This window comes from Myzus persicae, unplaced genomic scaffold (assembly GCF_001856785.1).
Source record: "Myzus persicae strain clone G006 unplaced genomic scaffold, MPER_G0061.0, whole genome shotgun sequence".
Taxonomy (NCBI): Eukaryota; Metazoa; Arthropoda; class Insecta; order Hemiptera; family Aphididae; genus Myzus; species Myzus persicae.
The window spans coordinates 689,584-706,521 of NW_019101460.1; the positions used below are offsets into that span (position 1 = coordinate 689,584).

The 16,938-nt window shown below is 30.5% G+C and overlaps 1 protein-coding gene across 1 annotated transcript; it reads left to right on the forward strand.

The window, feature by feature from the left end:
* The first annotated feature begins 1,699 nt into the window (after window positions 1-1,699).
* Window positions 1,700-15,916, forward strand: LOC111029223 (homeobox protein goosecoid-like). Its single transcript, XM_022308176.1, has 3 exons — window positions 1,700-2,627; window positions 9,501-9,769; window positions 15,459-15,916. The coding sequence occupies exons 1-3, from the start codon at window positions 2,162-2,164 to the stop codon at window positions 15,690-15,692; spliced, it is 969 nt and encodes a 322-aa protein (XP_022163868.1). The 5' UTR covers window positions 1,700-2,161; the 3' UTR covers window positions 15,693-15,916.
* Window positions 15,917-16,938: the final 1,022 nt, after the last annotated feature.

The window sequence follows — 16,938 nt, forward strand, 5'->3', positions numbered from 1 at the left end:
GCTGAGGGTGGAGCCCTTTCAAATTTTTATATCCACGCCTGTCTCTAGGATATTATTTCGAATGCTTTAGCTATAAGTAAGTAACCAACCCATCATAATTTATAACTAGTAAACAAATAATTAAATGCCATAAAAAATATCTGGCAAACAATTTGTCTCGCCATAGAACATTACTAATAACGCAGACGCACTAATTATTGGTACAACATCTTATTATAATAAAATAATTATTTTAGTAGGTAAATATTGATAAAATGATATCTATTAAAAAATGCAAAGATTTGATCACTGTTTTTTTAAGACCGTGCTTTTGATCGTCGAAATAAGATTTCCAATTAGAAAAACCGTTTAACATATAGTATCAATTATTTCATTAAAATATTCTGAAAAAATTATTTAAAATAAGTATTATTGTACTGACAATAATTATTAAAAAAAAAACATTATTTTATCGTTAAATAAGGTATTCAATAAGAAAAACCAGAGGTACAACATTATCATATTATCAATTATTTCCTTAGAATGTTCCGAAAAATTATTTTTAAAATAATTATTATCAAACCTAAGAATTGAAAAAGGTTTCTCATAAGTACCTACTCGGCGATAGTGTAATCAAAATGTGAGCCGTTAAGGAGCGCCTAACAGATGAGAAACATCGAAATTATTTTGTATAGAAAATATGCATTTAATAGGTAGTTTATTAAAATAATTAAACGGCATAATCAAAAATAAAATATTCAGTTTTTTTTCAGAAAAACTGTTATTATTTATAAAAAAGGTTAAAATTTTGATTTAATATTTAAGCGGGATATTTTGTTATGGAATATTTTTGAAATATTTTGTCAGGGATTGTTTGACCGGGAAATGTTGTCACGGGACCCCCGCAATAGTAGAATTGTAATTTATTATTTCACGTCTATCCAGCTGCTTACATTATTCGAGTTGAGCGCCTTTCCGCGCAAAGTTTTGCTATCGGCTAGATTCGTTGCACTCAGGGCCGTATATTTAGAAATTATGCACCCTGAGGCTCTAATAAAATTTCAACCATATTTTTGGCGGCAAACTTAAGATACCTTTTATTAAATTTGGTTCCACTTCAAAACATCCGACTAAATATATAATTTCTAAACACGGCCCCGAGAGCAGCGTACTAGAGCCGATTGCAACATTTTGTGCCGAATTGAGCGCAATCAATCGAATAATATAAGCAGTTGAATGGACGTATATAATAATACGTTATAATCCTACTATTGCGGGAAGTCGACTTATTACGGTATATTTGTAAATATCTTAAATTAAAATGTTTAGGAAACGCTATATCATTATTGTATGACGTTATTCGGCGAGCGTTCGGAAGAATTTCGTCTCCAGGTTAGGGTGCCATTGGCGATGGATTATGTTGACAAATCACAAAATAGCATCAGGGGCGGCAGCGGCTGGCGAGGAAACTGAGCGCGCGCGACCCATGTGTCAGTGTAAATACAACGATAGGGACCGGTGGTGTGTTGTCGGCGGCAAAACGTTGTGCGGGGTGATCGGTATTCGGCGGCGGGGTGGTGTTTAGGGGTAGGTGCGTGGTGGAGGGTGGCAAATAAATGCCGAACGGCGCCGATTACGCGAGCGCCGCCGAACACGCCCCCTCGGGACCGTACGACGAGACGGGGTGTACTGGCCCCGCAGGCAGTCGACCAATCGCGCGCGACACCCGATCCCGACGCGGTGTAGCCGACACCCCACTGTAGCCCGCACGCTAGTCCGCGACGGCGGTAATCAAACGTAACGCGCGGCACTTAACCGATTGACGGCTCTATTAAACGTTTATCGTTGGCGCGTAATACTGAAAAAACACTGAATATAATACATAATTATATACGCGTGTCTGTACGCACATCGCGTAACTATACATCTATCTGTATATAAATATATATATATACATTAGTACCTACGTAGGATAAATCGATTTTTAATAATTTTTATAATTTCTCTAATATAATATCATCACAAGTAGTGTTCGCTGTCGTACCGAAGACAAATACGGTTTTAACGACAAAACAAAACCGACAATGACGATTCCGGCCGTATGTTGAACGCCGCCGTAGCTGTCCTATTGCACCAGACCACACACATTGCATAGTACCCACGTTCAAGTCCGCAGAAACCGATGAAATTGGACGGACGACTCGGCGGGACGACGTGCGACGGCGGCGGTGCTGTTTACGGTGCATCAGCGGGTCTCGGCGACAACGACGACCGCACGGAACGGCCACCGACCTCCGCCGCCGCCGCCACAGCCGCGGTGGATGAGCGCGGCTTGACGTCGCCGCGGGAACAGTGCGATTGCGACTCCGACGCCCGTGGACAGGCGATGGCCACCTGCACGGCGGCTGGTTCCGCTGCCGTGCCGAAGACGTCTACCGTCGGTTCGTCGCTGTTTACCATCGACAGCATACTCGCTCCGTCCAGGTCGTCCGACATGTCGGCGGTCACTGCGGCCTCTGGCCGCAACAACGTAACCGCGGCCACGGCGGCGGCCACCGGGTTCTTCAAGCAGCCGTTGAGCTTTGGACACCTGGCTGCCGCCGCAGCCGCGTCCGGATACGCGCACTCCACCGCCGCAAACTTCTTAGGTAAGTTTTTGCGTCAAGCTCATATACCTTAAATACTTATACCAACCTAAAGATACTATTATCCAGGGGCGTCGTTTGATGTGTTGTAGCCTATGCTCATGTATACTTACAACTTGTCAATATTGCATTTTGGCCTGACGATAATATTTTTTTTTTTTTTATTGGTCTCGAGGATCGGTAACAATGGCCATGATGTGACATTATTATTAATATATTATTTGAAATATAAATGAATTGATATAAAATGTTTGGTTTGTATTAAATATTTTATGGGTGACTGAGGACTTCAGGATTTGTTTTATATAGTCTTATAGAATAGTTATAGTTACATTATGCATGTAGGAACTTAAAATAAAATTTAGAATTCCCTGGCACCATACACAAGTTATCTAAATGGGGCCCAGTATTTCGAAAAACAAAAAAATGAATGTTTTTAGGTACAATTTATTGAAATTAAAATAAATTAAGTACTAACCATTAGTATTGTTAGGTATACAATATTCATAATAAATTAGATTATTAGATTGAAAACATAAAGATTGTAATTTTCTAGCTTAGAGAAAAACACATTTTTTTTTAATAACACTAGATATAGTACAATATATTTTGGGCTGCTGAAAATCTTTTTGGATTTCCTAGTTGTTACTTGTTAGTATACCTTTCAAAAAGTTGAAATTACGACCCTGCTCTTATCTCGCTTGCATAAACATTTACCGTAAGAATTGTGATAATAGAAATGTTCGTGTTTGAACTGAAGAAGCTAAACCATTTTACATTGATTTTTTTTTTAAAAAGTTTAAAGTATTAATCTTTTATCTTATGCAAAATACATTTAAATGAAAAATAAGAAATAGGTATTGAAATCGTTTTCATCTTACATCGCAGACTTTTTAAACCAATTAAATTTCTTTTAGAACGCAATACCATTAATATTTCAAACTCTTAACTTAGTAGGTATCGAATCGTATTAGCTAAACTATAATAATTTAGTTGGCGGGAAATGAAAATTCGTTTTTGATGGGAAATGTTACAACCCGTGTGCTCCGGTATGTACTATTATCCCACTCTAATACCACTGTTATCAATGGATGATGATATATTTATTCTCATTTTACACAAATTATATTATGTGATCAAATAAGGAAGACGGATTTAACACAGGAAATTTAACTTGTGTAATATGTACAATATTATGTAATTATTGAATATATTTTATATTTACTATTTTTTATTTTTATTTGAAGGATCTTCTATATTACCTATTATTGAAATGATATAAATAGTTACTATCTATTTTTTGAGATCATTTAGATGACTGAATTCGTTTGGAATATCATCATAAATCGATGTTTTTGAGATACTTGTCTTTATGTACTTTATGCTACACTGTACAAATGTGCCTTGGTATGAATAATTATTTAAAATATAAAAGCTTTAAATAATAAACTATTTACTAACTTTTTTTTAAATAAGAGGACAAGTAGAATCAATCGTAGGTCAGATCTAAGTCAATACAGTATAATGAATAATTATAAACAAAATATATATACTAATGAATACTGTAGTAACTAGGTACTATAATTAGTATAGGTTTTGTTATAGCTGATCAGGAAATATTGGTAACTCTTACCTAGCTATATGTGAAATGAAAATATTCCTTAATTCTGATTTCATATTCTATCTTTATGAAACTGGTGCAGAGATCTATCTATACTTAATAACGAAAATAAAAAATTTAAAAAAAATTGTATCTATGATTTACTAATTGATTACCATCAGGTAATAATCGGGTAATTAATAGTTTCTACGAAGGAATAAATTTATTATTTTTTTTTTGTAGCTTTTAATTTGTTCTACAAGAATATTAATTAACTATTTGTTCTACCTAGTATCTTTTGTTCCGTGACATCTAGTTTACTTTTCAACAATGCTTTAAAAGTTAATTATTTCAGTTATTAAATGTATTAAAGAATACTCCACTTGACCAATTCCACTACCCCTTCCTACTGGTGCTTATATTAATGTCAATTTTGAGGGTTATTTGATTATTTAGTAAATTTTTTGATGTGTAATTTTTTACCTGCTTAATGAAAATTTAAATTTAATCAATTATTATTGGTTAAAATTAAGAATAAATGATTCATTTCATACCTTGAACTAATGTTGAATATAAATGTTTTATCAATATTCTTTTTTAATATTATTAAAATATATAAATAATTATTTACTTTAATTCATTTAAAATCTTATCATTTATAAAATCTCAAATTTCCATTTAAAATTAAATATGTTCATTAGTTTGATTATTAAATATTGTTCAATTATTTTATTCCTTTGAACCTAATAAATACAATTTATATTCAATATTGTATTTACTTTTAAATTTAATATTTGAATACCAATTAAATCCAACTATTTTACAATATTTATGATTGACCAATGTTATGTTGGAAACTATCAAATGAAGGACAACATGTAAGTCCCCGCAGCACATCTACTAACCCATATTGGTTTCAGTACCTATCTAGGTATTTTTAGTTTTTCTAAATACACAAAACGTGTCAAACAGCAAGGATTTTCAAATATGACCTAATTTATATTTGGTGGAATTATAGTAAGTAACTAACATTATTAGTTTCATTGTGCTCACAAAAACTCCCAATAGTAATTTGGAATAATAATAATTAATAATAATAATTTAAATATTTAAAAAAATATATATTTACTACATCGTTTTCAAACATAACTTACATGTTACATGTGTAAAAAGTAAAAATACACGGCTATCAACCATGTAAAATCATATTATGGCGAAGTAATATGAGCACCTAATTTTAAGTGGCAATTCATCACTCATTTATAACTTATTACTATACCTAGGTATTTAATTGTAAAAAGTGTTCACAATGAAAATATCATATATTGAGTATTCGTTTTATTTTTATCTACATTGGTAAAACAAATAATAGTGGGCAATATCATATCTATATTTTAATTCAGCATATTATTATTTATTTTTTAGGACCTAATCTTAATAATAAATACCTGGTTTTGAAATTATATGTAGGTATTTTTTTTCTGAAGATACATTGTATAGTTGTCAAAATTCTTTGATCTTTAACTTATAGATGGGTTTTTGGTAGCCAAATCAAGTTCGAACTTAAGGAGTTGGGGTTAAAAGCAAAAATTTAACAGCGGGAATAGCTAAGATAAAACGTGAATTTTTAGGTGATACCAATTATTTTTCACAAAATTGACTTAATTATTTTGTTTTAATTAAAAACAAATAACCACAGATAGTTGAAATTTTCACTTGATGTTTATATCTTCTGAATATTTTGACTATATTTGAGCTATTAAAAGAAATCATACATTTTCGATTTTTTTTTTTTCTATAGATGTTGATAAAATATCGAATTCTCTGTCAAAAAGCTTTAAAATATAATAGAATATTCCTCATAACTTGTTCTACCTGGAATTAAAAAAAAAAGAAGTATATAGTTAAGCTACATACATTAGTTCTATATAAACATTTGAATATTGCTAAATATATAATAGTTTTTCTATGCCATAGGTACCAATCAATATTCAATTTTTTTTCAACTTTTTACTATAGGTACGGTCTTTATAACTTTTTTTTACAATAACTAATAAGTATAATTGCTGTACGGTGAATGTTGAGTTGATTTTCGGTGGATGAAAAGGGTGATTTTTTACCGTTTTTAGTAATTTTGGGAGAGTGTGTAGCTACTGACAGTAGCCTACTGTAATACTAACATACAATAATAATATAACACATAGCACCTACATGAATAATGAATTGTAAATCATTCTGTATGCAATCAATTAGTCTAATTGTTTTTTGAATATCTTCATATTTATATATTTTAGCATTATTACATCAAACAATTTTTTTTTTAATCAAAAAATGTTATATTATTTAGTTATTTACGATTATATTTTGATAAATTTTATTTTATTTTGCGTAGTTATGTAAAAAATATATATTAATTAAAAAAGAAATTGACTTGGCGTTTAAAGTTTCAAAGTTGGTTTAATTGTCATACATGATGTGTTTCATAAATAATTTTACTAATGATTAAAGTTTTTTGTTTTAAAATTTATCATTGAGGGTTTTGAATTTGTTTTCTATTAACATTTTAGCTAAAATAAAAATATTATCCTATACAATTTGTATTCTAATTAGCTAACAGTTTCCAGTTATTAGTAGACGTACAATTATTTACCGACTAATTTATAGACGCTCATCCAGTAAACGTTTGGAACTCACCATGTAACATAGTATTTTCACTTAAATTGAATTAATTACTTATAGATATGGCTTAAAATTTACGACAGACACTGCAAGCCGCAAGGGACCCTCTGAAACGTTTAACAGCGGTCAATTTTTAAACAACATTTGTATGTTGATAACAAATTTAAATAAAATGTAAATATACAAGCTCTGTGAGCCATTCGCCGTGGCTTATTATTATTGCAAACAAAAAAAAAAATGAATTATGGCATTCGATGTAATTCATTACAATTGTGATTAAAACAAATATTGATGAATAAAAGTAGGACAATATTACTCGGTTTGGCTTCATCTTATTCATTATTACATCGAGCATAAAATGTTAATATATATCCAAATGACATAGTATATATATGAGGTATTATATTTTAACAATATATAAATAGGTATCAATGCTGGAAACTGGCACGGTGTAACGGTGTAAAATATATACTTGGCTCACATTTAATATATTATATGGTTTTGTACATGACCTATTGCATATTTTATTTCTAAGCACTGTGTTTTTTCGACACGTGGACAGCCGATAGTATTACACACAAATCTCCCCTTTGCCACCCAGTAAACATCTGTGTTTTGTGCGGTATTTTAAATCCGTTTGCAATATGCAAAGGCTTCGCAAATAATTGCTTCGCTCATTCAAAAAGATCCTGTGGACCGTGTGAAGCCGCGCGGCCGTGCAATGCTTTGTGCGCAGTGTGACATTCAATTTCTGATATTTTCAAGTATAATAATAATGTAATGAAAATACACCTGATCGAGCATAAAGGGGTTTTCGTGTATCGAAGGTATATTCGCGGGGTAGACGAAGACGCTTATACCACACGCTGACAATAATCGCTTGTTGATACTCGTACTTTAGCATTTAAAAAACCAGTGACTTCCATGATACTCGTGTATTAAATAAACTCGTTGGTTTAAAGTAAACATAAATTTAATAAAAAAAAAAAAAATACAAAACAGTGATTTTTCCAAATCCCTAGATAAATAATAAATACGTTCTGACGTTCGTAGTATAAAACATACATTATGCACTATAATATTATGTATTGTGTAATGACTAAAAACTCGTGTTCTAATAAAAACATATGTCTATATGCTTACACGTTTACACTCGATAAATTATTGTTGGAGTGGTTGAAACAGTTATAAGCCAGAAAATAATTATACCTAACACACTTGGTGTATAATTTTTCGAGGTACGATTATAGTATGAGTTATAAGTTGTATCTCACGATTCATAATACCAACTTAAGACAGTATTGATTGATTTTTTTCAAAAAGCACATAAATATGAATCATAAACCTAAGGTAAATCGAGAGAGTGAAATATGATTAAAAATAAGATCATTGCAATAATTGACCATTATATTATTGTATAGGTGCTCTGGTCTGCAATGGGTACCTCCTAAATGTGCGTAGTAAAAGCGACATCGGCTAGTAGCGAGTGCTCGGTCAATGGGTACCTCCTATCCATTTCTCATAGTATTTATACCGTTTTGGTATCCGCGGTGTATATAGGTACCTACGCATAATATTATTATAAATCACTTAGGACCGCGGCGGGTATGCGGTTTTAATTTGTAATGTTCACAGCTTCCGGGCAGACTTTTCGGTGGTTTTTTTTTCTGTTTTCAACGTTCCGTCTCCCCGGGCTCGTGGCGCAGAGCAAATCTATACACAATATTATGCATGCACTATAATACAATATACATACATGTACACGACGCTTAAATCTAGCAAATCCTAAGAGCTTTGTTTCGCTCCCTCGTACACACACACACACACACACACACACACACACACACACACACACACGCACACCTCTATACATATAATATCGTACGTGTTACTCGGGTCGAGGAGACCACGCCGATGCCCGCGCACGCTGATCGAACTTTAATCAACCATAAATAAGTAATGCACAACGACGGCCGTGTGTGTTTGCATTGTTCCCCGTCTGCGGTTCAAATCAGATCAACGGTGCCTCGGGCCCGGCGGTATATTATTGTGTTATGTATATGCATATGTATACGTGCAGATATAATAAATATCGCGCATATACGTATCCGACCCTCCCGCCGCCGCCGCCCGTGTCAATCATGTTGTACGTTGCTCGAGGTTTTTTCTTCCGATTGGTTTTATTTTTATTCGCCCCCCCCCCTAAATAATATTTATAAGACGCGTATTTGTTCTCTAAAGTTCTCCGCCGAATAGTTTCCGTGCATGCGGTCACCGAAAGCGTAATAAGCAATAACCGTATATTGACTATACATATAATAATATTATTATTATTATTATTATTATTATTGTTGTTGTTGTTACCTGACCAAAAAACACTGCGGGCTGCAGTATCGTTCGTCGGTTGTGGGCACCTACTGTGAGTACGCGCACATTAAACACTGCATTAAATAAACCAAACAGCAAAAAAAATTACCGTTATAATGTAGACCGCGGTTGACGGTCTGCGATTTTTTTATTTCCTCGATAGGCTTGAAGCCGACAAAACCGACGTGGTGACTTAATTTGCTATTTTTTTTTTCTCGGTCGTATTACAGTTGCCGCGGCTGGTTACCAAAGCATCTATCCCAGTTACATGATGGCCATGGCGGTGACGGGGGGCCACGGGGCCGCTGGAGGCCATCATCACGGTCCCGCGTCCATGTTCGCCGGCCCACCCGCCAAGAGAAAGAGAAGGCACCGGACCATATTCACCGAGGAACAGCTCGAACAGTTAGAAGCGACTTTCGAGAAGACGCATTACCCAGACGTGGTTCTCAGGGAGCAGTTGGCGCTGAAGGTGGACTTAAAAGAAGAACGAGTCGAGGTTAGAACTTAGTACCTACATTTATTTAAGCTTTAGAGTAGACTTTATGTAGGTGTTGTAAAAGAGTGTGTTGTGCATTATTCTATTATTACACATTTATTTACACCTTTGGTGTTACGCGTCTGCAGAAAGTCACTTATATTCGCGTTCAAATATATAGTTCAAACTTAAAATAGGTTTAAAAGCGATTCAACCTACGAACAAGAGCGCCCGCAAGGATATCCCTCCTCTGGGATTTTGATAACTGTACGTAGTTTAATATAGCAAGCATATATAATATGGCATATCATAAATAGTTTATAAAATAATTTTGAAATGAAAAAGTGTTAACAATTATGAGGTAGGTACGCTATATTAGAATCGAGATACTTATAGCATATCAAAATATGTTAACACAGGCATAATGAACAAAAAAAATTTGGAAATTAAATTTTAATCTTGCCCCGAGTAAAATATTATTCTGTGACCTGCGGGAGATCTTACCTAAGTACAATAAATTAGGTATAATTTATAAATAGTAAATATAACTTTCATAGTTTCGTGATTAAAAAGAGGATACAGAACAACCAGGTGCAGGCTACCTGGCTATCACCCGCCTTATATCAATCACCCCGACAGGAGATAGTGGAGTACTGTAATTTATAAATCTGATGGTAAAAAATTTAATTTGTTAAAAAGTTTTAAGCGGAGCAAGAATAAACCAGAGTTTGCTTATTTTTTTTAAATTTCTTCAACATTCACTTTAGTTTTTCTCAGAAAAATTTCTGAACGTAAAAAATATTACATTTTTTAAGTATCAACCATACGTCCATACATAAACCGTTTACAATCAAATTTTATTCGAATATAATAAACGAGAGAATAAAAATTCCAGTACTATATAGGTATTTATATTTAAAGGTGGGAATTAAGTCTTGGTGTACATATAAATACTTTAATAGTTAAATGAGGAAATTTTGTTTTTAAAATAGTTTTTTCTGTGCAAGAAAAAATAATTGCTGATTTCTGTCGAATAGTTTTATAGCACAGTACATGATCGGTATATGTACCACGATTTTAATCGTAGTTATAAAGTGCAATATTACAAAACGTTTCCATACACTATATTCTGCCAAAGTGAGCAAAGCGTATAATATTATATAGTATCCTATTTCTTTAATGTCCTCTGCTTTTCAATTTATTTTATTAAATGGAAACCTAGTTTTTAATTTAAAATGTTGATACGAAATCATTATCTTCGTACTTACATGTGCTTTTTTTTATGAATATTTTACAATTAATTATTTAACTTTTAACAAACTCTATGGTTTAGCTCTCTCCTAAAATAAAATTAACAATATAACATAAAATGAATAACTTTGTTTCATATCTTTCAGCAGTCAATCTTTTTCACTATAAACAATTTTATTGTTAAAATGTAATAGGTTATAGATAAATTTGCAAACAAAAATTATAAATACATTTTTTTTACAGAAATATACAAAAATATAGTGTTACTATATTTAATTGATATTGAAACTTTTTCAGGCAATATAAATCAAATCTGATCAAATACAAAATACAACATAATTCTGAATTATACTATATTATTCTGCATATTTCATTTTATATTTCTACATTCAAATAATTTTTTTTAAATTAAGTATCAAGTATTTAAAAATCAAATTTAGCTGAGAATAGTTAAAACGTATTTAATAAAAATGTAGGTATTATGGTTATGTAAACTTATGTTTAATCATTATAATACATTTTAGTATTATTAAATTTTGGAATTAATTAATATTTACCGTATTAGTATATTACATAATTTTATCATAAAACTATAGAGACATAACAATTTAAATTTAAATAGTTTTTATGCTTGGATTTGAATATGCGGATATTGGTGTATGTATTGTATCGTTGTATTGTTGATTAGTTATAATTTTAACTATGATAGTATAATATTTATACTAAAACGCGTTGATAAAATCATTTATCATTTACGGGACTTAACATAATATCAATCCATTACCTTATAATTTGTTGAATATAAGTGGGTAGTAAATATTCGTAATGGTATATTATCTTTTCTCTCATATTCTAATGCGGTTATTATCCAAGCCTGCCATAAACGATTGTGAAAACTCACACATGTTTATTATTTTAGGGGTGTAATTGATAGGAAATCTATAAAATATAATGTAGTTGTCGGGGTTAAGAGGTTTTTTCTCTCTCTTTAGCTGCTCATTTTAGGGGTGAGAAATCATGTTCTGAAGTGTTTTGATTGGGTTCGGTCGAATGGCTTTAGGGTAACAATGAACCTCCTGGATTTATTTTAATTAAATTTCATGATATGGTTTCGTTTTCTCTATTTCCGTAACAATATTCGCATGTTTACAAGACGAATTAATGGGAAATGGCTTTTATACAGTTTCATCGGCGATGATTAACCAACTTAGGGCACTCTGTGCTTTTGTTGATCTTCGAACCCTTAGAAATGAAAATCTCCAATTGTGTCAAAAGCTTTTTATTATTATTAGCTGTTTTGCCATTAGAATTCATAAACCCATAAAAAAGAATAATGGATTTTCATCAAAATATATTAATTTAACCATCATTACAAAAGTGAAATTCTTTATTATTTTTTTTTTAAAACATTAACTGCAGTATCTTCAATTTACGAAACGTAATTACATTTATTGCAATTATTTCAATCCATTTTGAAAAAAATAATATAGAATACATATTATTAATAAAACAATAAATTTCTGGCCATAAACTTTTCCATTTTATGTTTATTTTTACTATTTTGTATATACACTTATATACAGGCATATAGGCATATGGCGCATAGTCCCTAGATGTATCAAGCGACATATTAAAAAGGAAAAACTTAAGGCCTTCATTAATGATATTCATTACTAAACTATAGTTAATACTTTTCAAGTTTTCTCTGGATTCAATATGCTCATCAGTAACATTATATTAATATATTAATACAAAAGTATTATGTGATAGAAAATGATTTCTTCTTTAAAAACAACATTATCATTATTTTAGTCTTTCAAGTTCACTATTAAAATATAAAACATTTATCAATATTCTTATACTTTGTCTTAATATTTAAAAATAAAACCGCTCTTCTTCATTTGTTTTGATTGTGTACGATGCACATCTGCGAGTCGACTTTCGTTGACTTAATAAGTGTACCTCATCCTTACATAAGTTTAAAAAAGCAGACGGAAAATTAAAAATAATACAAAATCCAGAAAGAACCCTAAACTTTTTATAAAATGTATCCTGATACCCGCAAGGAAAAGGGAAGGAATTACGCAAAAACAATACGTCAATTTGATAAAGAATCCTTTTAACGAAACATAAACAACTACTAAGGGCACTAAGGCGAGCTCTGTGTTATTTTTTCATAAAATATTATTATTTTATAATACTATATACATAATAAATATTTTTTTTTATATCATATATTTATAAGAATATGGCTGGCTGAAATATTTTTTATTATTATCATAAGGCTATTCAACTGTAACGCGGAAAATACAATAAGCTCCCTGAGGGCCGCCGCCATCCCCGGTCATCATTCAAATCCGGACGTGGGAAATAGGGACACTTGGAACCAATAGAAAAATCTGAATTTTTCTGCATATATTTCGCATAATAACATTCCTCTATACCACCTCCTAGAAAAATAGTCATAATAGGTACATATATTATATATTTTATTAGTCAACTTAAGTTATTATTTATATCGTTTTTATTGTGACCTTTTAGAATTATTGTATACCAAACTAAAATATATAATATAAATAGATAAATATATATATAAATATAGGTGTATATTGTGTATAATATAAATTTTAAAACTATATAGGCTATAGGAATATACGTTCAAATTATAAAAATGCTGCACATTATAATATACAAATTTATGATGGCATCGTGTTTTATTATTTTTTCGATCTATAAATATAACTTAACTACTAAACACCCTCCTCATTAGATTGTTTCAAAAACACAGGACGGCGATTATTATATCAGAGCTATAAACACAAATTCTATAAAATATAATATTATGAATATAAATACTAAATATCATGTCTGTATTAAACTTGTCATATCTCACACCATCGAACACTATAGCACATTCGCACCCCATTATACACTATATATAGACTATCTACCTGTGTTTCACGGGAAAATTCAACTGATCCGTGAAAACGTTGGTGTGTTTATGAGACCGAAATAATTGGCACAAAGGCCGTCTTTGACTGATGTTCCCCAATACATGATAATATTACAATTTATTATCTTGTCGCTATGTTGCTACGTGTAGCGTATTTTGACATTTTCATCGTGCGTGCGACAAGGGAGGTGGTGGCATTTTTTCAATGGTAATAATCAGAGTTCTTTGTATCTGTAGAAGAATATTTTGTAAAAATGTAAAATAAAAGCAAAATGCAATAAAAAAAATACCCCTCATTCACTTCGACATGAAAAAATGAATATAGTTATATAACATAGAAATAGGTACATAAAACCGTATTTCTGAGATTATTAAAAAATATTATTCTACATTTGCAAACAAAAAAAACATTTATTTCTCTTATTCTATTGATTAAACATATAAATAGTTTTAAAACGAAAAACAATAACTTAATTTTTGCCATTAAATATATAAGGTTAATCTATTATATAATATTAAATATTTGTATATATACATATATTACTTATTGTCTTATGAATTACTAAATTGTCTTCCTTTAAATAACCTAGGTGTAACGTGAAACTATTTTTATTTGAATTTATTATTGTAATTTAAACAAAAAACATATAAGAGCATTTTTTACGTAATAGAAATAAAACATTTTAATTCATAATTGAAGCCCTTTGTATCGTTTTTGCATTTTCTTTATGTCGAACACTCAATCGTTTCATTATGCCTATTATAACTATATAAACAAATTCATAAACATAAACTTCTTTAGTCATTATATTTATATCCCACATTACGTGTAAAATAAAATAAAATAAGAAATATCTTTAAACTGAAGACGTGTTTCATCCATGAAAGTATTAAATGTAGGTAGGTATGTACATGTTTTAGGTATATTTATAAAACTAATAGAAAATGATATAAATATATATTTAATAAAACATAATGACTATAGCCTATAGGTAAATTAAATCTTAAGATTTCAAACATTTTTATTTTAATTTTAATAATTGGTTATTTAGAAAAATCCGTGACAAACAACGGAGCTATAAAATATTTTGTTGTTGATGCTATTAAACAGTTTCAGACAAAATTTTAAATACTGTTCTTTGCGAGTTTTTATTTTCATAATCTATACTGTCTTTAGGAAATATAAATACTCTCAAAGTCACAAATGCACAAATAAATAACCAACATTTATACCTGTTAGACGTCAGTTATTAGTGTACCAGGAGAAAAAGTATCTATGTATAAAGCTATAACAATTCCTAAGTATTGAGAATTTTGTTTCAGTAATAACAATTTTTTTAATTAAATGCTGTTATTTATATTTTGTAGATTACCCAATGTGATTTTATCAATAATATTTCGTGTTAATTCATAGCAACTATATGGAATTTTGAAATTTGTGCTCAATATTTCAAGTCCTTGTTACATTATATTTATATGAATTTTTTGTGGCTCGTGTTCTTATAGGTGTGGTTTAAAAATCGTCGGGCAAAATGGAGAAAACAAAGACGCGAAGAACAAGATAGACTGAGGAAAATGCAACATCATCTAGTGGATCAGCCTGGAGTGTCTAATGGGCTAGCAGCTGCAGTGGCGGCAGCCGCGGCTAGGGGGGGTGATCCCATGCGGTTAGTTCATCTGCACGTGGACGAAGAAGAACTCGAAGAAGATCCCGATTCTTCAGACTTAGAAGTTGCTTGAGTAAATTCTATCGACTGAATAAATGATTGTTTGTCTTTTTTGTACATCTAAGCTCTTGAGGAGCTGGTTTTTTTTTTTGTTAACCCGGAACGATGCATATATGTATATTTTTAAGATGTGTTTTGATATTTTAAAAGCGTTTCTTTAAACCAATAATGATAATCAGTAAAATTCGTTTTTTTATTGATAATATTGAACTCCTGAATGGCTAAAAATATCATAATTTGTTACCTAAAATATGCTTTTTACATTTATAATAATGTGTGTTATGAAAATCTAACGTAGGTAATATAAATTATTTATATATTACACAAATAATACAATATAATATAGTATAGGTACCTACCTGACTAAATTAAATATTTGAACTGCGAATGTTCGTATTATTTAAAAATAAAAATACATGATATTACTTATAAGTTTGTGTAGTACAATACTGCAAAGCGTTCGTAACTAATAACTAGGTATTGATTTTATATTATATTCTCTGAGCTTTTTTATTTATAAGTTTCGTGTTCCTGAAAATTTGACAAAAAGTCACAAACCTTATGCTATGTATTATGTATTATACTAATAGTGTAATTTATATAAGTTATAAAAACATATATAAATCTCACACGTGTTGTTACTTATTGTATGACACAATGACGCTGTGTGTCCTTATAAATTATTTATTTATGTTTACATTAGATTTGTACAATTATTAATTATTTATGTATATTGTAATACTCGTTAAATTTAATAATTAACATAACATGTTAATTTCACATTATAATTATTACTTAATTTTAAATAAATGTCCACAGCAAGGATTTTAAGTTTAGTGTATATATTATTCTTATAATGTTAATTTGAACTAAAATTGTTAATGTATAATATTATTGTCTTTTTTAAATTATATATAGCTGTACAACTACATACCTATGCATTTCTCGGAATCTTTTAGCTTATTCCGAACATTTAAAGCAAATGCAAGTATTATATAGGTAGTAAGTAGTTCAGACACATTGTCGGTATGATTATTAATTATACTTTATAAGATATGCAAATTAGCAAAATGTTGTACAAATATGTAAGCTTTTTGTTATACTTGCTACTCGTATTTCGCAACATATTAAAATATTAAATTGTACTTCAAACAATAATTTATCATTTATATTCATATTGATGCGTAAATAATATACACATTACCTATACTTAAATAAGTATAATAATACTGTTTAATTCAATTTCTAGTCACTAATGT

Excerpts from the sequence above, each read along its gene's own strand:
- LOC111029223 (XM_022308176.1), top strand. The coding sequence starts at position 2,162 with ATGAAATTGGACGGACGACTCGGCGGGACGACGTGCGACGGCGGCGGT. Across the intron at positions 2,628-9,500 it reads CACCGCCGCAAACTTCTTAG|TTGCCGCGGCTGGTTACCAA; the intron begins GTAAGTTTTTGC and ends GTCGTATTACAG. Across the intron at positions 9,770-15,458 it reads TAAAAGAAGAACGAGTCGAG|GTGTGGTTTAAAAATCGTCG; the intron begins GTTAGAACTTAG and ends GTGTTCTTATAG.